General features: G+C 38.5%; 1 protein-coding gene across 5 annotated transcripts in view; it reads right to left on the bottom strand.

Moving 5' to 3' along the window:
• Ccdc30 (coiled-coil domain containing 30) overlaps positions 1–23,399 on the bottom strand; it is a 136,117-nt gene that overhangs the window by 53,344 nt on the left and 59,374 nt on the right. For 3 of the 5 annotated variants that reach the window (XM_078026060.1, XM_078026062.1, XM_078026061.1), the window contains 2 exons: positions 13,244–13,423; positions 1,256–1,465 (listed from right to left, as the gene is read on the bottom strand). In XM_078026060.1, the coding sequence (XP_077882186.1) occupies positions 1,256–1,465; positions 13,244–13,423 (390 nt within the window). Of the gene's footprint in view, positions 1–1,255; positions 1,466–13,243; positions 13,424–20,780; positions 21,025–23,399 lie in introns of all 5 variants that reach the window. The other 2 variants (XM_078026063.1, XM_021719576.3) reach the window with 1 other exon arrangement.

The following is a 23,399-nucleotide window of genomic DNA, read 5'->3' as shown; positions in this document are numbered from 1 at the left end:
ATATATGGGAAAGTAACATACATGTACATGTTAAGTAACATACATGTCTTAAGCATGTATGTTCAGTGCCACAGAAGATTCTCTTGTGTCCCTCCTACTTAACATAAAGATGAGGAGGAGGACTATCCCACCTCTGTAGCTTATTTATTTATTTGGTACAAGTAATCGAACCTAGGGGCACTTTACCACTGAGCTACATCCCTGGTCCTTTTTATTTTTTGAGACATGATCTTGCTAAATTGCTTAGGGCTTCACTAAATTGCTGAGGCTAGCCTATAACTTGTGATTCTCCTACCTCAGCCTCCCATCACTGGGATTACAGGTGTGTACCATGACACCTGGCTGTAGTTTAGTTCTGTTCTTGAATTTCGTATAATTAGAATTGTGTGTGTGTGTGTGTGTGTGTGTGTGTGTGTATGCGTGTGTGCATGTGTATGTGTGTATGTGTACTAGGGGTTGAACCCAGGGGTACTTTACCGCTGAGCCACATCCCCAGCCATTTTTATTTTTTATTTTGAGATAAGGTCTTGCTAAGTTGATAAGGGCTTTGCTAGGTTGCTGAGGCTGGCTTTGAACTTGCAATCCTCTTGTCTTAGCCTCTTAGTTGCTGGGATAACAAGTAGGTACCACCACACCCAATCTTAGTATGAACCCTTTTGTATTGTATTTATTTTTTTAATTTAACATTTGATTTATTTAGTTTAATTAATTCTGCTTCCATCTTCTCTTTGATGTTTGCTTTATATGTATATGGCTGATGAAAAGATCTTTTATCTAAGGCTTAACTCAGACAAAGCGGCACATGTCAATGTGCAACTGCTATATGCTACTGCCACCTGGTGTTAGATAACCTAAAATGCAGGGGCAATGTTCCCAAATGGTTCAATTCCTAACAAGAATCCTTGTAAAAATTCCAAAATAGAAACCACATAAACAGTTAACCCAAATGAGAGGAAAATAAATAAGCCCTTTAAAATCTGACAACATAAAACAAAGTGCTATGGGCTCAGTCAGTTCTTTAAATTCACATTATTACTTTAATGAAAATTTTAAGTTCATGGAGGCTTTAAAAACATGAGATTTGCTGGAATTGTAATAGCAGTTGAAATCAAAAGAAGTAAAAATTGAGGGAGAGCAAAAGGAAAAAAAAATTAGGATTCTATTCAGTTTGAAATTATCTATTTTTTGAAATCCTTGAGGAAACAGCATTCCCGTGGTGGGATTCAGAGCAAGGCTGTTGGTTAAGGATAATTACCTTTTCCTCTGCACTGGCAACTTTAGATTTCTCCTGAGCCAGCTTTTCCTGCAGAAGGTTCTGCGATTTGAGGCTCTGGGCCTGCTTCAGTCCTTCCAGCTCTAGTTCTCTGATCTTCTGCTGACAATGCTTCCACTCTGCAGTGAGCGAGGCATACATCTTTGTGCTGTCTAGTAACTTCTGGTGGGCCTGCTTTTGTTCGATTTTGATCTAAAGGTGGGAAATAAATAAGAACGATAAGGTAAAAAATAAGCATGGAGTGAATGTGAATGTGAGCCCAAATAAGCAACTTTCAAAGGAGTTCAGTTCCCCCAAAGCCCATGAATACTGATGCCGCAGGGCTGGTGACCTGTCTGGAGCTGCCAGTCAGGAGTAAGGCTTGCCAAAGCTCATCTAGCCCAAGGTAGCTGGACAAAGGAATTTCCTCAAGGTTTCTATGTTTCCAGAGCCTAAACATTTTCTATCCTTTCTTTAATCTACTCCAAAACAGCTTTCATCTCTACTACTCAATAGAACCATTTTGCCATGGGCACTGAGTACCCTGTTGTCAAAATAAGCCCAATGTACAAGTGACCTCTCAGTAGCAAATACTCCCTCCATTTCAGAAAGTCTCCCTGTGGGCATGGTGGTGCATGACTGTAATCCCAGTGACTTGGGAGACTAAGGCAGAAGGATCATAAAGTTCAAGGCCAGCCAGAAAGTTCTCCTCTCTTAGAATCTGATACCAAACTCGCCTGGTTTTCACTTACCTCTCTGCTATTGCTTCCTGGTCTCCTTTGAAGTATCTTCTAATGCTACCCCATCTCTCCTGCTGGAGTACCCCAGGTCTAGAGAGCGGACGATTCCAGGTTTGTTTCTATGATCTGACGTCATCTTATGCTAATTACTGTTAAAATTAAACTGCCGGATTCTCTCCATATCTCCAAAGTTGTTTTTTTCCCGATTTTAGTAAATGAGGCCACCATCCAACCTCTGTGTACTCAAGTCACCCTCGAGTCTTCCTTTTGCACCATGAGATGATTCCCATCATTTAGTACATGCTGCCACTCTACCTCCATGATTATTTTGCATGAATCTGTTTGGGTCATTTTTACCATTGCCTCCCGGCACTTCCATTTCTACTTCTATCTAATCTATTCTCTATGATGCGGGCAAAGCATTCTTTTAAAAGTGCAACTTGACCCTTTTTAAAAAATATTTATTTTTTGGTTTTAGGTGGACACAATATCTTTATTTTATTTTTATGTGGTGCTGAGGATAGAACCCAGTACCTCATGCATGGTAGGTGAGCACCCAACCACTGAGCCACAATCCCAGTCCACAATTTGACCTTTTTTTTTTTTTTTTTTTTGGTACTGGTAATTGAACTCAGGGATGCTTAACTATTGAACCACATCCCCAGCCCACCCGCCCCCTCTTTTTTTTTTTTTGAGACACGGCCTTCCTAAGTTGCTGAGGCTGGTCTTGAACTTGTGATCCTCAGCCTCCTGAGTCTTTGCTTTAAATTTTTCAGTGCCTTCTGATTACTTCCGGAACAAATCCCAGCAGCTTACCAGGAACACTTTTTCTCTTCCCTCCTTATTGTGTGGTTTGTAGAAGAAGATCATCATGATCATTTAATCTGAAGAGATCTCCTTACCTGGGATGTCCCTGTTCCCCACTGCATCTCTTTCCTTCACTGGACTCATCACAGTTTGTAACTAAGCATGCATCTATATATTTGTATATCATCCTTCTTCCCCATTTTAAATTCCAAGAGATCAAGGATCATGTTTTTTAATTCACTATTCAATATCCAAAGCCAATCAAAATGCCAGGGAGTAGGCTATTAATCAATACTTACTGAGCAAGTATTCTTTTTTTTTTTCCCCTTCTGGTACTAGGGATTGAACCCAGAGGGCTTTACCAATGAGCTATGTCCCCATCTCTTTTTATATTTATTTATTTATTTGGTGCTGGGGATTGAACTCAGGGGCACTTGACCACTGAGTCACATCCCCATCTCTATTTTATATTTTATTTAGAGACAGGGTCTCACTGAGTTGCTTAGCACCTTGCTTTTGCTGAGGCTGGCTTTGAACTTGTGATCCTTCAGTCTCAGCCTCCTAAACTGCTGGGATTACAGGCGTGTGCCACTGTGCCCAGCTCTTTTTATTTTTTGAAACAGGTTCTTGCTAAATTACAGAGGCTGGCCTCAAATTTATAATCCTGGGGTTGCTGGGATTATAGGACAGTGTCACCATGCCAGCCTGAGTAAGTAAATGCATGATATTTCAAGGATATCAGAATCTAATAAGTGTCTATACCTGGCAAAGAAGTCTCACAGACAAAATTCCTGAGAGAATGTTCTTTGTCCTTGTGGGAAATAAGATTCTCTGGTCTCAAAGTTTTTCAGTTCAATCAATAGGGATTATATTTATAGTATCTTCCTCATGTGACTTCTGTGTATTGACCAATTAGATTCTTTCAAAATCCAAAAGCTAGTAGTGTTAAACTTCTTTGAGCATCAGTTTTTTTTTTTTCATCTACAATATGGGGATAATAGCTGCTTACCTTACAAGATAGCCATGCAGCTGTGTTAAGTAAGACAAAGCAATTAAAATAACAACAGAGCCAGTCACTGACCTCCTTAACAAGATTCCCAAAGCTCAAAAAATAAAACCAAGAATCAATAAATAGGATGCAATCAAATTTAAAGGCCTCTGCAGAGCAAAGAAAATGGTTCAGAGCATGAAGACAGAACCTATGGAATGGGAGAAAATCTCTGCCAGCTGCTCCTCTGACAGGGGATTAATAAACAGAATATATAAAAAAACTTGAAAACTTAACACCAAAATACCAAATAACCCAATCAATAAATAGGAAAAAGAACTAAAAAGACATTTCTCAAAAGAAGAAACACAAATGGCCAACAAATATATGAAAAATTGTTCCACATCTCTATCAATCTGGGAGATGCAAATTAAAACTACAACAAAATTTCATCTCATTCCAGTCAGAATGGTAGTCATCAAGAACACAAATAATGATAAGTGCTGGCGAGGCACACTCATACATTGTTGGTGAGACTGAAAATTAGTATAACCATTCTGGACAGCAGTGTAGAGATTCCTCAAAAAAACTAGGAATGGAACTACCAAAGACCCAGCTATCCCACTCCTTGGTATATACCCAAAGGACTTAAAATCAGCATATTGTAGTGATGCAGCCACATCAATGTTTATAGCAGCTCAATTCACAATAGCTAAGCTATAGAAACAGCCCAACAGATGAATGGATCAAGAGAATGTGGTAAACATACACAATGGAGTTTTACTTTAAAGAAAAATTAAATTTTGGCATTTATTGGTACATGGATGGAACTGGAAAATGTTATGCTAGCTGAAATAAGACAGACTCAGAAAATCAAGTGTTAAATGTTTTCTTTCATATGTGAAAGCTACAGCAAAAAAAGATGTATATGTATAGAGTTAAATGGTGTGCTATTTGCTAAAAAAAAGGGGGGGCGAGGGGGAAGGATTGGATATCATAAAAATATAGGGAAGATGAGCAGAGTAGAAGAAAGAGATCATGAAGGAGGGAGGGGCGACCAGGAAGGGGAGGAAATGCAGAATGAATTTAATGAACTCACACTATGTGCACATATAAATATACCACTGTCCACCTTTATGCATATCTGCAAAGCACCAATCAGAAATAAATAATAAATAAACAAGTGAAAGGACGACCAGTCCAGGAGAGGAAGAACAGGGAAGGGAGGATGAGAGGGAAAGAGGGGAGCCAAATCAAATTTCATGCCTGGATGATTTTATCAAAATGTACCCAACTACCGTGTATGACTATAATCCACTGAAGAAAGAAAGAAAAGAAGAAGGAAGGAAGGAAGGAAGGAAGGAAGGAAGGGAGGGAGGGAGAAGGAGCCAGACACATAGGAAACACCTAGTAAGAGTTAACTGTTGTTATTCAAGGTTCTGACCACCTCTTCCTGGCGCAGTGGCAAATGCTTGCAATACACACTCTGTAATTCCTCTTCCACACTCTTCCTAGAGAAATGCGTACTTATGGATATTAGGACCCGTACATGAGAGTTCATAGTAGCATTCTTTAAAAAGTAGAAAGGTTAATCAGCTCTGTTCATTTATCACACTATTCAGGGAACGTGTTACGTTAATTAGCTGAATGTATCTGAAAGGATCTTCTACTCTGTCCAAGGGCAAAGTTTCTTGCATAAAAGCTACTCAGGGGTCCAGAGTGCACAACTTATGAGACCTCACCCGCCACCCCCGCCCTGTGCCCCATTTGCTTTAATTTCTGAAGACCAGAGCGATGTCATCTTTAAAAATGTTAATGACCATGTAAAAATGATCAAACGTTTTATTAAACAGAATAGAAATGAATGTATGCAGCAATGGAGAAATTATACCCTAAGATCAAAATGCTGCCATATCATTGGTGAGTTTTATATAGGTCAACAGGAAAAATATCATAAGCTTGTCTTTTTGATATCATTCAAAAGAAAATTTTAGATCAAGTTTTAATAAGTTGCTTATTTTCCCAGTGAAAACTCCCTTTTCCTCTGCCAATCTAAACCCCTTCACTCTCTCAATTTTTTTCCTTCCTGCTCTTATTTCATTTTGGAGGACTGATATAGCTTTTGAAACATCACTGACAGGAACAAATCTATCAACTGTTGGCTTCTTCTCAAAAGGCCACTCGAACCCATTAGGAAGGCTAGAAGTTTCATTTCTAAGAACAACCTTGCCATGGAAAATCTCAGAGATAAATCCAATGAATAGGTAAGAAGAAGGAAATCAAAGAAAAGAAGAATTGGAATATTTGGTGTATTGGATTAATTCAAAAGCATGAAGCCTAAGCTTCTCATTGTCAATAAAGAGAATGTGAGACATTTCACAATAAATGTGAAATGTCACATTTACTTCATTTACTTCAAAGGCCAAGAAAGCTAAAGGCTTTGGGTCCTGATGAATATATTATCAGTGATAGAGCCATTTTAGCATTTTGCTAATGCTGGTAATAATGAAAGAAGACAACACTGATTTCCTTAGTAAAAATAGGATCCAGTACAATGTCTCAGTGTTGGTAGTGGCAGAGTGACACTCTGCCTGAAGTTCTGCAAGCCTAAAATATTCCTTTTAATATATCCACAGTAGAAGCATGCACAGTGTCTATAAGTCATACAAAAAAACCAAACATGTAAATTGTGGTGTTTTCTCACAGTGGAATACTATACTGCAAAGAAAAATGAATGGATAATAGCTAACTACCATAACACGGATGAATCTCGCAAACAAAACTGATACAAGATTAATAGGTATAAGGTGAACATACTGATTATATTTGTAAAACATTTAAAAATAGGCAGGGGCTGGGGAGGTAGCTCAGTGGTAGAGCACTTGTCTTCATGCATGAGACCCTGATTTTGGTCTCCAGCACTGAAAAAACAAGAGAGGGGGGACAAACTTATCGATATTGTGTGGGAGTCATACACAGGTAGCCAGACCATAAAGTAATGTAAATGAGTTATTACCAAAAATTAGTGATTAGTGCTGAAGTGGGAAGGGAGTGGATCAGGATGGGAAAGGTACACAGGCCATGGTGTACACAGGCATTGTTCTATTTCTTGTCCTGGGTGGTGGTTACATGGATATTCATCTTGTAACCATGTAATATACAATTTTACATTTACATTTTATGCACTTTCTGGGTGTTAGATCCCACAATAAAATGGTTTAAAGGAAATACACTGGTATTCTGATTTCTTAGCCTTGTACGTATCCCCAACATCACCTAGAGAACCAGAGTTTGATGATCTCTGAGTGGATTTTAAGAAGTGAGCCTTGGGACTGGGGCTGCAGCTCCAGTGGTTGATGGGAGAACACTTGTCCAGCATATGAGGGGCCCTGCCTTTAATCCCAAGACTGCAATACCAGCAACAACAACAACAGAAGGGAGGAGGAGGGGCCTAAGTTTGCAAAGCTGAGGTTCCAAAATGACTCCCAACTGGGGAGAGTTACAATGTGGAAAGAGTATATACTGTAAAGAGGGAAACAGACCTGGGAGCAGATTGGGGCTCCACAATTTATTAGCTTTGCCACCTTGAACAGTTTCCTCATCTGCAAAACAGTTTCCTTGCCTGTAGGTATGTGGGGAGGTTTATAAGGGAAAAAGTGGACAGGCTGTCAATACAAAGTAGTTATTGTATATAATACTACTGAGATGCCTGGCACCATGAGGGAGATTTGAAACAAAGCAAAAAATATCTTCTTGCTTTACCAAGGTCTCACTGAGAGCTCTTCACTCCTCTTCATTGGTTCTACAAATATTTACAGGGCATTAATCATAAGTAAGACATCATGACCTGTGTAATTCTGGCCACTGTACCTTAAGGAAGACATACTACTCTTTGAATATGTTCAGAATTGAACTTTTAAAATGGTCTAAGAAACAAGTTTAAAGGAAAGGTGAGAATACAAGGAAATGTGTTAAAGATTTAGAATTAAGAGCTACATACCAAAAAAGCCTTGAGGAAATATGATCAATATTTAAAAACTCACCGGGCACAGTGGTGCACACCTGTAATCCCAGCTACTTGGGAGGCTGAGGTAGTAGGGTTGCAAGTTTGAAGACAACTTCAGTGATTTATCGAGGCCCCTAAGCAACTTAGTGAGACCCTGTCTCAAAATTAAAGATAAAAAAGGGATGGGGATGTAGCTCAGCGGTAAAAGCTCCCCTGGATTTAATCCTTGGTGTGTGTGCACATGTGGGCATGCACCCCCCCCCACACACAAACACATATTTAAAAACTCATGAGGAAGCTGAGGTGTAGTTCAGTGGTGTGGCACATTTCTAGCATAGATGGGGCCCTGGGTTTGATCACTAGTGTCAAAAACTTAGCCTCCTGAGGTAGTTGGGATTACAGGCGTGTACCAATGCACCTGGCTCAAAAATTTTTTTTAATTAATTTATTTTTTTTGGTACCAGAGAAGGAACCTAGGGGTTCTTAACCACTGGGAAGCACCCCCAGCCCTTTTTAAATTTTTTATTTTTGAGGCAGGGTCTCACTAAGTTGCTGAGGCTGACTTAGCAAGAGGTTAATAAAGACTAAGTTTTTAATATATATTTAGACTTGAACCATAATTAAAAGGAAGTACTATTTTACATGGTGGTTCATTTTGAATATTTATGTGATTCATAAAACTTTAGATGAATCTGTGCATGGCTTTTCTTGTTTTTAGACAAGCATGTTTGGGGGCTGTCCCCCTAACTTCTTGGTGCTCTTCTGTTAGGAAGAACAATTTTTTTTTAAGGAATCAAATAAGTGCCTTTTATTTTAATTTTATTGTTTTTAGAGAGAGAGAGAGAGATTTTTTTTTATTTATTTATTTATTTATTTATTTATTTATTTATTTATTTATTTATTTTAGTTTTCAGCAGATCGAACCCGGGCCGCACGCATGCCAGGCGAGCACGCTCCTGCTTGAGCCACATCCCCAGCTCCAAGGAAGAACAATTTTGCCATCCCATGAATTTTACCTTGGCATAGTTGACCTTTTAATTAAACCAATAATAATGAATACATCTATTAGGGATAAATAAATCTAGTGATTAAAAAAAACAGTAGGGCAGGACAAGCAGGGTTTTGGCTCAGGTCATTGAGGTTTAGTAAGCACTAAAAATGAATTTTAGATAATGACTTCAAAAGATTGTGTAACTTTGGGCCCACATCTACAGTCTCAGCAACTCTGGAGGCTGAGGCAGGAGGATTGCACATTCATAGTGAGACCCTGTTTCAAAACAAAGAAGGAAAAGGGGTGAGAATGTAGTTTAGTGGTAGCATGCCCCTGGTTCACTGCCCAATACTGCAGAAAGAAAAAAAAAAAGAAAAAGATTGTGTAACTTTAAAACTTTATTTTTGTTGAGAACTGGAGGAGAGGCCCACCCACCACACTGTGGCCCAGAGTTCCAGAGGAGAAGCTCCCTAGCACCTTCAGATACATGGTGAGCCACCCCACTCTGAGGTTCCTTATTCACCAAAGCATGGCTCCAGCCCAACATCAGAAAATACATAGGCTTGAGGCTGTCACTGCCAGGAAACTGGGATATCACCGCTTCTATCAAGAGACAACAATATGGACCTGGTACGACGTCACCAAGGTCCCTGTGGGCCTGGCTGCACCAGAGGTTTCTCTACTAGGGATGCTCAACACCCCTCCCCCACTTTTGCAGCTTTTTGTGCTAAAAACTGCGCTTCTAGAGAGCTGGAGTATTGTCTTTTAACCAACGGATTTCAAGAGAGACAGTCCCGGCTGGTCTGAACTGTTGGTTGAACTGTTGGTTCAACAGTCCCAACAGTTATCCTGTTGCTGAGGTAACAGGGAGTCTTGCATGGGATTGCCTATCTCTTGTTTCTCCTACTAATAGCCAACAGCCAACTTCTTATGATTACCCTCTCACTTTTCATATAATCTAATACCTCCATATTTTCCTTCAGTTCCCCTTTCTACTGTTGGAAACTGTAAACCATTACGCAAACCTATTGACTATAAGGTAGAAGATAACCGAACTCATCACTTCTGATTATAGTGACAAAACTTTAAGTGTAAAAATAGAAGCTGACTGATATATGGCTGCACGTTGGGTACATTGAGTGCTGTAATATTGATCCCTCCCTTAAAAGTGAGGTATTGGTAACCTACAGGGACACTATAAGAAAGTAGGGCAGAGGCTGTAATAACTGGGACCTACACTGCAAGAGAGGAAGACTCATAGACATCATGAAAAAACAAGGGAGGAAAGTGCCCCCAACAAACCAAGATACCACAACAATAGAATCCACAGATAGCGCAGTAGGTGAAATGTCAGAGAAGGAGTTCAGAATATGCATAACTGAAATGAGCAGATACAGGCAAAAATCCATCACTCCAACAAAGAGATAAGAGAGCAAATACAGGTGACCATTGATCACTCCAACAAAGAGATGAGAGAAAATATAGGATGCAAGAGATTACTTCAAGAAAGAGATGGAGATACTGGAAAAAAAAACCAAGCAGAAATCCTTGAAATGAAAGAAACAATAAGCCAATTAAAAAAGTCAATAGATGGGCTAGGGATGTGGCTCTAGTGGTAGCGCGCTCGTCTGGCATGCACGCGGCCTGGGTTCGATCCTCAGCACCACATACAAACAAAGATGTTGTGTCCGCCGAGAACTAAAAAATAAATATTTAAAAAAAAGTCAATAGATAACATCACCAATAGATTTGATCACTTGGAAGACAGAACCTCAGACAAGGAAGACAAAATATACAATATTGAAAATAAAGTTGACCTCACAGTAAAGATAGTAAGAAACCATGAACAGAATATCCAAGAATTATGGGATATCATCAAAAGACCAAATTTAAGATTTACTGGGATAGGAAGGTTCAGAAATTCAAACCCAAAGGAATGCACAATCTCTTCAATGAAATAATAGCAGAAAATTTCCAAAGTGTAAAGAATGAACTGGAAAATCAAATACAAGAGGCCTGTAGGACACCAAACGTACAAAATTACAACAGATCTACATCAAGACACATTATAATGAAAATGTCTAGCATACAGAATAGGATAGAATTTTAAAGGCAGCAATAGAGAAAAATCAGATTACCTATAAGGGAAGACCAATTCAGATCTCAGCAGATTTTTCAACCCAGACTCTCAAAGCAAGAAGATCCTGGAACAATATATACCGAGCTCTAAAAGATAATGGATGCCAACCAAGAATCTTTTATCCATCAAAATTAAGCTTCAAATTTGATGATGAAATAAAAACCTTCAATGATAAACAAAAGCTAAAAGAATTTACAGCAAGAAAGCCTGCACTTTAGAACATTCTTGGCATAATATTCCACAAGGAGGAATGAAAAACAACAATGAAAATCTGCAAAGGGAAGAACTACAATAAAGGAAAAGCCAACCAGAGGAGAAACCAAGTCAAGCTAAATACTAAAAATAAACAAAATGAGCAGTAATGGGGCTGGGGTTATAGCTCTGTGGTAGAGCGCTTGCCTCGCACTTGTGAGGTACTAGGTTCAATCCTCAGCACCACATAAAAAATAAATAAAATAAAGATATTTTTAAAAATGACCAGTAATACAATTCATGTCTCTTTCAACCCTTTTTGATAAACTTTTACACATAAAAATTTTAACTATAATATCATCTAATTTTTCAGGTTTTGTATGTTTTGTATATTTTTTTGTTTTCCGTTTCTTTTCACAAAGTTACGCAAATATTTTCTTTAAAAGTTTTACCATTTTATACATTATATTTTAATAAATAATTAATCTAGTATGTATATATACATTGCCTGTGATATGAGATGAGGTATATTTTATTCTTTTTTAAAAAAATGTTTATTTTTTTTTTAGTTGTAGTTGGTCACAGTATCTTTATTTTATTTATTTTATGTGGTGCTGAGGATTGAACCCAGGGCCTCGAATATGCTAGGTGAGTACTCTACTGCTGAGCCATAATCCCAGGCCCATATTTTACTCTTATAATTAAAAATCCATTGTTCAAGATTCAAGGATGAAAAAGATCCATCAGAGTAAAAATTGTTTAAGGTATTTATAAAAGTAAGGGCAAGGTTGAGGGAAACTAACAAATTTTGTGAAGCACCTTTCCTACCATAGACTTGAAGAGGTAGGGGGTAAAAGAAGAGAGAGCCATTATGAAAAAGTTGTAGGAGAAGGTGACCTAACTGAAGTTATTCCCACCAAAAGCATGTTAGAAACCAGCTCACAGTTTATTAAATTCTTATAGGGAGGAATAAAACACCTCCCTCTACTCTTGTATATTCTAAGTTCATCTCTTTAGTGTCCCTTTCTGATGGAACTCAACCAAAAACCACATAACATATGGTTATGCTACTGCATATGTCTCACCAAAAGGTGAAAGATGGAGAAAGGAGCCAATATGGCAGCCATTGGTTACATGAGAGACTACTGAGTATTTGAAATGTGTCTAGTCTGAATGGAAATGTGCTATGTGTTAAATAGACATTAGATTCCAAAGACTTACTAGGGCAAAGAAAATGAACATTAAATATCTTACTAACAATTATTTTCTTTGCAAATTATGTTGGTAATCCATTGGGTTAAATAAATTATATATTAAAATTAATTTCTCTATTTGTTTTTAAAAAAGAAGTAAAGAAGAACAAGGTTACACATTCTGTAACTTCACTGTAGTACTATATATCCATATTTATATGTTATCATTTTTTATATTTGTGTTATCAAAATTCATATAACTATAAAACTAAATAGGGCAAATTGTACCATATATAAATTATATCTCAGCAAACATGACTTTAAAAAGAAATCTAGTTCACAAATTGTTTTAATAGTATTGAGCACATACTAACCACTTGATAAATAATGGTTATTATTATGATTCATTAAAACAACCAGCATCAAGCTGTTTCATAGTGAGGTAGGGAGGGGGAGCATGGGAGGAATAGATGAACTCTAGATAGGGCAAAGGGGTGGGAGGAGAGGGGAGGGGGCAGGGGTAGAAATGATGGTGGAATGTGATGGTCATCATTATCCAAAGTACGTGTATGAAGACATGAATGGTGTGAATATACTGAGCATACAACCAGAGATGAAAAATTGTGCTTTATATATGTACTACGAATTGTAATACATTCCATTGTCATATTTAACAAATCAGAATAAAAAAATAAAGAAAAAAAAACAATTTGCAGATTGCCAGCATATATACCCTTTTCAGCAGCAGAGAAATGACTGCGCTCTGTCTTATTTAGTAGGTAACAGTTAAAGGAGGAAGTTACTAGATAGTTTACATTGTCCATCCATCGTCATGGTGGACCCTATCATGTATTATAATGTTGAGGGATTTTCATTCCTATGTTCCCAGGGTCAGCTGAGACCCTTCAATAAAGGACATTCCTGCTAGAGTTACCTTGATGATTTCTTCCTGAAGCAAGCTATTATGCTGCTTTAAGTCCAAGTTCTTTTCTCGCTCATATCGAAGCTCTTTTTCAGCAGAGTTGAAAAGAATTTGGAGGCGATGCAAATTCTTGCGAAGTTGTTGCACTTCCTCTAGCGGCTTGCATTTTATTTTTTCTCCAGATGACAGATACTAAAGTAAACATTTAGAAAGAGAGTCAGGTTTGAAAGAATGTTGATAAAACACCAATTCAAGCTTTTAGATCGAAACTGTTAGAATGTCATTAATATGTAAATGGTTTTGGAGTCAGTTTACCTACAACAAATTACTCTTTTACAGTTATGGCTACTTGGTAGTGTTTATGTGATTTCGTAACTGTTCAGTAGAGAGAAAATATCAGACGAATTATGGGAATAAAAATTGTCAGGCATAGACAATTAACCTCATTTTTCGTGTCAGTGAAGGGAAAAGAGAAGCATGGGTGATTTTGGAGCAAAACCCCCCTTAAAATGAAGAGCTCAGAATTAAGTTGGTGGGGGGCGGGGATGAGGTTTGAACCCAGGGGTGGTTAGTCACTAAGTCACATCCCTAGCCTTTTTATTTTTTATTTTGAGACAGGGTCTTGCTAAGTAGCTCAGGGCCTTCCTAAGTTGCTGAGGCTGGTTTTGAACTTGTGATCCTCCTGCCACAGCCTCCTGAGCTGCTGGAATTATAGGCATGCACCACCACATCTGAGTTAATATGTGAAGTAGAGTGTGAGCATGTATGTGTGTGGGAGTGAGTGCACATGGGTCTGGCAAGAAGAAAGAAAATTTAGCCAAAGGCCTTCCGCTTCTACCTTTCTTCATCTCTTCATTTTTGCTACCTGATGATTCTTCTCCAGATTCCACTCAACAGCAAGGCACTCTTTGGAAGTTGAGGAGTATCTACAGTATATAGCACTTATATCTCATTACCTTCGTCCTTTCACCTGTTGATGGACACTTAGTTGATTCTATAACATGGCTATCATGAATGACGCTACATTCAATAAAATGGGAGTGCAGATGTCTCCTTAACATACTAATTTCAAGTCCCTTGGATAATATGCTCAGAAATGGAACTGTTGGATCATATGATAAACTTTTAATTTTTTGAGGAACATTTATAGTTCCCCCTTCTCCATACCTTTGCCAACAAATATTCTGTTTTTTTTTTTTTTTAATAATAGTTTCTTTTTTGTGTGTGGGGGTGGGTACTGGAGATTTAACCCAGTGGTGCTTTATCAGTGAGCCACATCCCCAGTCCTTTTGTGTTTTATTTTGAGACAGGGTCTCACTTAAGTTGTTTAAGACCTTGCTAAGTTGTTGAGGCTGGCTTTTTTTTTTTTTTAAATTAGGTTTGTTTTAATATAATTTCAAACTAAATAAACTTTCATGGCAAGTTTGGGTTTCTGAATGAATTTATTTCCTTATTTTAACCATTCAAAAGTTTAAAACAAATGCTGGCTATGAATTTGTTAAACGAAAGACTAAAGTATACTAGTGGGAGTTTTGTTATATTTGAGACATACAGAAGTGGCTTGATGATTGGCATATGTTTTGATTTATATCTGAAATGTCTTCCAAAGGCCATCTGCTTGGTCACCAGCCTGTGGCACTATTGGGAAATGGGAAACCTTTATGGGGTGGGAGCTAGTTGGAGGAAGTCATTGTGGGCTTGCTGCTGCAGAAGAGCATCTTGGGACCCTGACCCTTCCCCCTCTCTCGCTTTCTCTGGTCACCGTGAGCTGAGCAGCTTTGCTCCACCATATGCTCCCTGGAATGCTCTGAGGCTGGCTTTGAACTTACGATCCTCCTGTCTCAGCCTCCCAAGCCGCTGGGATTATAAGCATGTGTCCAGCGCCCAGCTACTTGTTGGCCTTTTTAATGCTTTCCTTTTGACAAATTGTCTATTTAGATCCTTTGTCCATTTTAAAATTGGATTATTTGTTTTCTTGCTATTGAGTTGAGTTCTTTATTTTGGATATTAACCCTTTATTAGCTGTGTGGCTTGAAAATATTTTCTTTCAATCCCTAGATTATATCTACACTGTGTTGATTGTTTCCATTGCTATATAGAATTTTTAGTCTGATGTAATCTTATTTGTCAAGTTTTGCTTTTCTTGCCTGTGCTTTTGGGGTGATAACCAGAAAATCTTTGCCAAGACCTCCGTGTCAAACTTTTCCCCATCAGTTGACAAATGTGGTGTATATAAACACATGACATGGAGAGCTATTTACCTTTAAAACAGAAGGAAATCCTTACACTTGCCACAACAAGGATGAACTTGGAGGACATTATGCTAAATAAAGGGAGCTGGCACAAAAAGAGAAATATTGCATGATCTCACTTATATGTGGAATCTAAAAAAAAAAAGTTGAACCCACAGAAGCAGAGAGAACAGTGCTTGATAGAGGCTGGGAGCGGTGGTTGGGAATGCAAAGATAATGGTCAAAGGATGCAAAGTTTTGGTCAGATAAGATGAAAAAGTTCTGGAGATCTATTTATAGCATAGTGACTATCATTAACAATGATGTATTTTACACTTGAAAACCCACAAAGATTAGATCTTAAATGTTCTTTTTTTATATTTGTTTTAGGTCATAGATGGACACAACACCTTTATTTCATTTGTTTATTGATATGTGGTGCTGAGGATCAAACCCAGGACCTCACACGTGTGAGGCAAGTGCTCTACCACCAGCCACAACCCTAGTCCCTCTTAAATGTTCTTAACACACACACACAAAAATATGTGGATGAGGTGATAGATGGATTAATGGATTTGATCAATCATTTCAATTCACATGCATATATTTACATATACACACATGAATATCACGTGTACACCATAAATATTTACAACTTTGTCAATTAAATCTTAATAAAGCTAAAAAAATACACATGTATAAAACAACAACACATTATCCCATGAGGTCTCTCCAGTGCAATAAAACTACCTGAATCAAAGGACTAATCATGTGAATTTTCTACAAAATGTAGGCACACACAGATGTGCTAAGTAGATTAAAGAATTCAGTCTAAAACAATTTAATAGAGAGTTACCCTTGTCCTGATCCAGTATATTTCCTATCTGTGACTTTGTGAGAAGACTGTTATCATTTCAGTTTTATCTTGTTTGTGTCCCAGAAGCAACAAACACCTCCCCAAGTCCTGATAGCCTTTCAGTTCCTATTTTGGTATAGTGAAAAAGACAATCTAGAGCCTGGGGTTGTGGCTCAGTGTTAGAGCGCTCGCCTAGCACTTGTGAGGCACTGGTTCGATCCTCAGCACCACCTAAAAATAAAATAAAGTTATTGTGTCCACCTACGATTAAATATATATATATAATAGATAATCTTAATCAGTTTAATTGTCTGAGAGCTGCAAGTCTCAAGAAATCTAGAGGAAATTCTTTAATAGATTATAATGTAATTATTGAAAGCCCTAGTCTTAGAATTAGATACAACTGGGTGTCAATCCTGAATTGACCACTTATTAATTAAATGACCCTGGAAAGGACACTTAGTCTTCCTACATTTCCGTTTTCTCCTCTTAAAATAAGGATAATAAAGATAAAGGCTGGATGAAGTGATGGTAAGATTGCGCATGTCCGCCCTTCGCAGGGTGCCTGACATTGAATGAGCACTCATAGCATCACCACAGCTGTGGGTGCCCTCATCTTCCATCTGCAAACAGCCTGGAGTGCCTTGATCACCACTTAGCTTCTTGTTTAACCATCACATAGCAGGTTTTAAAAGTCAATTTGTAATCAGCACCTACAGAACCACTTAACATCCCAAAACAGACACACAAGAGAAGCATCCATTGGCACCAACGAGACAAGGGCCTCCAAGTTTTAACCTGTTTTCAAGACTGGAAAGCGAGAATAGTTCTTAATGTATACATTTCCCAGTCTAGTCACTCTGTACCCGAGTATAAATGAAAATGGTGTCTTTTTGCGGGGTGGGTGGGTACTGGGGATTGAACTCAGGGGCACTCAACCGCTGAGCCACATCTCCAGCTCTATTTTGTATTTTATTAAGAAATTGGGACTCACTGAGTTGGTTAGCACCTTGCTTTATATGGAGGCTGGCTTTGAACATGTGACCCTCCTGAGCAGCTGGGATTACAGGCATGCACCACTGTGCCCAGCCTAAATGAAAAGGATTTTTGAAGAAAGTCAGTCTTTGAAGCAGCTACCAGTCAGCCAGTCAAGCAGCCAATGTAAAGAGCCTCTATTTTTTCCCATAGTGTAAATCACTTCACTGGTAGAAAGTTATTGCAGAGGCAGATAAACTCGTCCAGGCTACCAGGAACCATGCAAGAGTACAAATGGGTCTTTTCTTGGGTCAATTAATGGAGTTAATAAGCCAATTACCTTCTCTAGAGTCTCAGAACTATACATTTCTTAAGAATGAGCTGGGCATGGTGGCACTTGCCTGTAATCCCAGTGGCTTGGGAAGCCGAGGCAGGTGGAACATGAGTTCAAAGCCAGCTTCAGCAATTTAGTGAGGGCCTGAGTAACTTAGCAAGAACCTGTCTCAAAATAAAAAATAAAAAGTGGGCTGGGGATATGGCTCAGTCATTGGATGCCCCTTGGTTCAATCCTGGATACCAAAAAAAAAAAAAAAAAGAATTAAATCAAGTTGAAACTAGCATTAAATATCTTAAATTTTTTTTAGTTGTTGATGGACCTTTATTTATTTTATTTTATAGGCAGTTCTGAGAATCAAACCCAGTGTCTCACACATGCTAGGCAAGTGCTGTACCACTGAGCCACAACCCCAGCCCATAATTATCTTAATTGTATAGGTTTTTTAGATTTCAAAATATTATTTTAATAAAATGAAATACAACCAAGTTCTAATACTGGTCCCAAGGGCCAGGTCATTCCTATTGCTGACTTTAGATATTCTCACCCGGTTGATGTGGATGGGTGGACCATCACACTCTGGTTACAAACACCAACCATCTCACTAAGTCCAGTGATTCTGACTTCCTGCTCATCAAGATCACTCAGATTCTAAACTATCTTTCTTAGTTCTCTACAGGAAGAAAATACACTATTCATCTAGACATATTTTAAATCAATTATGGAAAAATAATTGGTATCCTGATTAGATACAGTATCCTTGAAAGTTTAATTTGAGTCCATCCTTCAGACATGGATCTGTGTCCTAGGTAAGCTAAAATATTATGATTCACCAAGATAATCAGGAGTCAGCTGGCTAGCCTTTTGTGGGAAATAAGTTTGAACTGTGCACTTTGGACTTTTCTGCAGGTGGAAGCAAATGATGTAGCAGTTAAAAAAATCAAGCTCTGGAGAAGGCAGACCTGGGTTCCCCAGCCTCCCTAATAGGCACATTATTTGCACTCTCTAAAGCCTCAGTTTTCTTATTTATGTGGTTTCAGCAATAATATTCTGGTCCCATTATATTGCTTAATTTACACAGGGCATAGTGCCTAGAGCATAGTAAATATTCAAAGTGTTAGGGAAAAGGTTAAGCTAGATTTTAAGCCTGTACAATTAAGGTAATAAATTCTGCTTCCAACTTGTCTCAAGAATATTGGGAAAGCAATACCTAGAATTTGGTTACGTGGTGACCCCACCTGCAGTGGAGTTGAACAGCAGAAATGAAGCCCCCAAAGACCATCAACAGCCACAAATGACATCACAAAATACTTATAAACAATACAATGCAAATACTCGGTCATGGAAGAGACTCCCATGGCTCTTTTTCTGTGTTTACTTGTCGTGAATATTCTTAAGTTTGATATCTGGCTCAGCCCATTTTGCTTAAACGTGTAGGTTATGAGGATTTAGAAGACACAGCAAGGTACTAGATATTATAATCTGACAAAGGGGTGAAGACCAACCCCCCACTCCACAGAGAATAATAATTTCTAAGTGTCAGTTGGTCAAATAACTCTATGTACATAAGGATCCAAAATTATCACTGTATAGAAATGGCAAGAATAAAATCTGTCCAGAATGTGTTTTCTCCCTTGTCTGCTTAAAGAAGTAAATGAAATAATGTGTACAGCAGTTGCTTTGGGAAATGTTGAGTTCAAAACATCTATTGTTATTATTGTTGTATGTACCTTAGCACATGACCTGATACATCATAGATAATATTGGTTGAATAAATGAGTAACAACAATTTCAACTTTCTTGAATAATTAATGGTCAATATTATAGGAAAAAAATGACCGGACTCTGAGAGAATTCAGCAAAACCCTAAAGGCTATGTTGTATACATGATTTGCCCTTCTACAGAGTAACTATTCTCCCAAGTTTCCAAAGGACTTGAATACATTTCATAATTTTTCACCTCCTCAGTGGTGTTGAGAAGTAGAAGTTTCAAATAATGGGAAAGGGTAAATTAGAGAAAATTAATAAATTAACCAGGCATCACTTTTCATACTCTAAAGGCACACTGATCTTTCAAATTCCTAAGGAAAGATTTTATAATCTTTGTGAGTACAGTTCAGCCTCTGCTTAAGCCTCGACAGTGGCCCCGTATTCTATAAAGGACTTTCTGGGAGATATAAAATACTTGAACACTTCATGTCATACTCCTCTTTGTCATGACCTGATACATCATAGATAAATAAATAAATGAGTCATAAATCCAATGACTCCATTTCCTTTCAAATATGGATTGGAATCTCCTTTCAGATATACAGTCTGTGTTTCTGTGACATGCCTAGTTTTCAGACTCTGGATCCAAATCTCTTTTCAATATATTTGTTTTTACTTTCTTCCAGGTATGTTTATTTTTAAATTTTTTGGTACTGAGGATTGAACCTGGGATGCTTTACCACTGAGCTAAATCCCCACACATCCCTAGCCCTTTTTATTTTTTATTTCAAGTCAAGGGTCTATTTAAATTGCCAATTCTCCTGCCTCAGGCTCTCAAATTGCTAGGATTACAGGCATGCACCACTACACCGGGCTTGACTTTCTTTTTTAAAGTGTATACTCGAATCATTTTTCATTTATATATTTCATATATATTATCAGCCTTTGAAGGTGTACTTATGGGCACAAAGGCTTTCCTCTGTGGATCTTGAAATAATTTCTGGAAAGGTGTATACAGGGCAATCTTAACTTGCACAGAAGTGACCTGTGAAAACTGAAGTATGGCTAGTAGTCACTCCTTTTATTTCTCCTGTAGGTAGAGCTACAGTGAACAGAAAAGGCCACACTTAAAATAATTCTGTGTGAGGCCTTTTGCCACTAAAATTAAGTACTTTGCACAATAAGCTACATATCAGGAATAGGAAAAGTGGCACATATCCTGCCATCCTGTATCCCACCTGTCCAGGGGTGAACAACTGGTCACATTGTTTTTCCTGTGAGCCTAGATGGAGCTTAAGAGCCCTTTAATGATGAAGTGGATCCACTGATGGGATTGAGGATGAGGTTAAAATATTGCTTAACAAATGCACATTAATGATGATGTTAAAAATGATGCTAGTCAGAGGAAGTGAAGCCATGAGGACATGTGTTTATAGTACCTACCTGGATGCTACTGTCATCTGAACTATCCCCAGAGTTCTGACACTGAAGGAGGCTCTCATTCACATGGCTTGCCTCTTCTCCAAGCCTGACCACTTCCTTAGGCTTCATGGCCAACTGCTCTTCTTCATCTTTCGTATCTTGATTCTGTTGAGAGTCCTCCTCCTTCTGCCCCTCTTTTGGAAAAGTGCCCTCCTTTACTGACTCCTCTGGAATTTCCTTCAGCTTACTTTCTCCTAATTCGGGACTTGGTGCAAATATAACAATAAAAACTATCAAAATGCTTATCAATGTAGCAGAAAAGGGGAGGAAAAAAGTCTAAAAGTCAAGAAAGTACTGCAAGCAAGATTTTTAAGCTGAACTCTATAGAAGAGTAGCAATGTTATTCTTACAAACTTCAAAAACAAAAGAGTTGCATTTTTTTTTCACTCACAATCAGGGAGTTGACCCATCATAAGTGTGTGTATATATGTATATATATATATTTTGGGCACTGGGGATTGAACTCAGGGGCACTTGCCCACTGAGCCACATCCCGAGCCCCATTTTGTATTTTATTTTGAGACAGGGTCTCACCGAGTTGCTTAGCACCTCACTTTTGTTGAGGCTGGCTTTGAACTCACGATCCTCCTGCCTCAGCCTCCTAAACCATGGGATTACATGCATGCCACCACACCTGGCATCATCATAGATTTTACAGCCAAACAACTAATGTGAATGAGTTTTATACTTTTTCAACTTTTAGTATTGCATTGGTCAGACATAATTTATAATAATTTTTTTAAAAATAAGCATTTTAAAATACTTTTAAAAAATGCTCCAGAAACCTTAGGCACTTGGGGCAGATACTAGTACTACTATAAGACACAGTCTCTGACCTAATGAGCTATTAGTTGTGGCAAAGATAAGTAAATGAGTGATTAAATGAGTAATAAGCACTCTGGGGCCTGGTGAATGACTAGGCATAAGCCAGACAATGTAGAAATATTCACTTGTGCGTACAGATATTGGGGAGAGGGTGTTGGTATAGTTGAGAACATGGAAAAACAAAGTGATTTCTCCTGACTTAGAGTTAGGAGACTTGGGACCTCATCCAAGTCCTGCTGATAAGTTGCTATATATGTGACTGTGACAGAAATAGTCATTTTAATTCTCTTGGTCTCAAAGACATCATCTGTGAAAAAACAAAATTTAGCCAAATATCACTGGTTTTCAAACTTTCTCTCCCTTTCTGTCTTCCACCACTGGGGATTGAAACAAGGTACATTTTACCTCTGAGCTACACCCCTAGCCATTTTTTTTTTTTTTGAGATGGGGTCTTGCTAAGGTGCTCAGGCTGGCCTCAAACTTGAGGTCCTCCTGCCTCAGTCTTCCAAGTAGCTGGGATTACTGGCATATGCCTCCACACCTAACTCAAACTTATTTTAGCTGTGGATTCTTTCAGTAAAATCTTAAGCAGAATCCCACCCAGGAAACAGACCAAAGTAGAGCTTCTCTGGCTGACATGGAAACAGAAGGTCACAATCCCATTTATCCGTCTTGCGCATCTTCTTACAAGGTAATTTCTGAGGCCCTTCTTTGGTACTCTTGAAATTTTGGAAAGTAGGTTTAAAACTATTAGGTGAGGCAATCTACAGGTCTCTTCTACTGTAAGATTCCATTACTCTATAACAGCACTATAAACAACAGAAAGCCAAGATGCAGTCCTTTACCTTAAAGGAGCTTAGAATCTAGCAAAAGAGACGCACTAGGAAAGTCAGACGATCAGGCATACTGGGCAGCCTCTGTGTGACCATGTGGGAGTACCACCTTCTACACTGTTTCAGTTGAAGACTTTGGCTCATGGCTTTCTGTCACTTTCTCCACCCTCTTCCTGCTGCTGTCCTGGAAGATCCTATAGATCAGCCACCAATACCTTGGCAACACCTCCTGAGCCCCACCTACCTACCTGTGTGACCACAACATGGTGTGTAGCCAGGAAGCAGCCACTTCACTGCCAAAACACCAAAACTCCATATCTGACCTCCAACTTTTTTCTTTTCCTGGGACTTGCTTTCAGTTCAATCATAAGTGCTGTCAACTCTGTGTTTCTCTTTCTATCAGTTCTCTTTACTTGTTTCCTGCTTCAATACAGAGTCTGGAGTTCACTGTTTACACCACTGTCTAAATAACATGGTCAGCTTTCTTATCCCACTGTCCTTCCACAGCACTCAGGGGGCAAAGCCTGAGCCCCAAGCAGACCCAGCTCCTTTCTGGTCTATCCTAAACCACTGGAGGTTACTGAAAAAACATTATATACACTCAAAGATAGATGCTAAATTTAGGTTCCCTAGTCTCAACTTAGCCGTTAACACCACCTGTGGTAGCCAGTTGGCTTTCTCTCGTGTTCTCTCCAATGATTACTTCAAACTTTCCCTACTCTCTTAAAAATCCTGGTATTTCTATTCCTCTCTCATTCTCAGCAGATGGCTTTGCTCACTACTTCACAGAGGACACAGAAACTACAGAACAAGTCTTTTGACTTTCTTTCGAGTAAAAAAATTCATCTGCATCTCTATCCATTCTCTTTCTTGCTCCTGTGGAAATGGATGAGGTGGCCCACCTCTTTCCCGGCTAAGGCCA

The sequence above is a fragment of the Ictidomys tridecemlineatus genome, chromosome 11 (genome assembly GCF_052094955.1).
Source record: "Ictidomys tridecemlineatus isolate mIctTri1 chromosome 11, mIctTri1.hap1, whole genome shotgun sequence".
Lineage (NCBI taxonomy): Eukaryota > Metazoa > Chordata > Mammalia > Rodentia > Sciuridae > Ictidomys > Ictidomys tridecemlineatus.
Note: the sequence above shows the minus strand (reverse complement) of the source record. Positions and strands in the feature narration are given on the sequence as shown.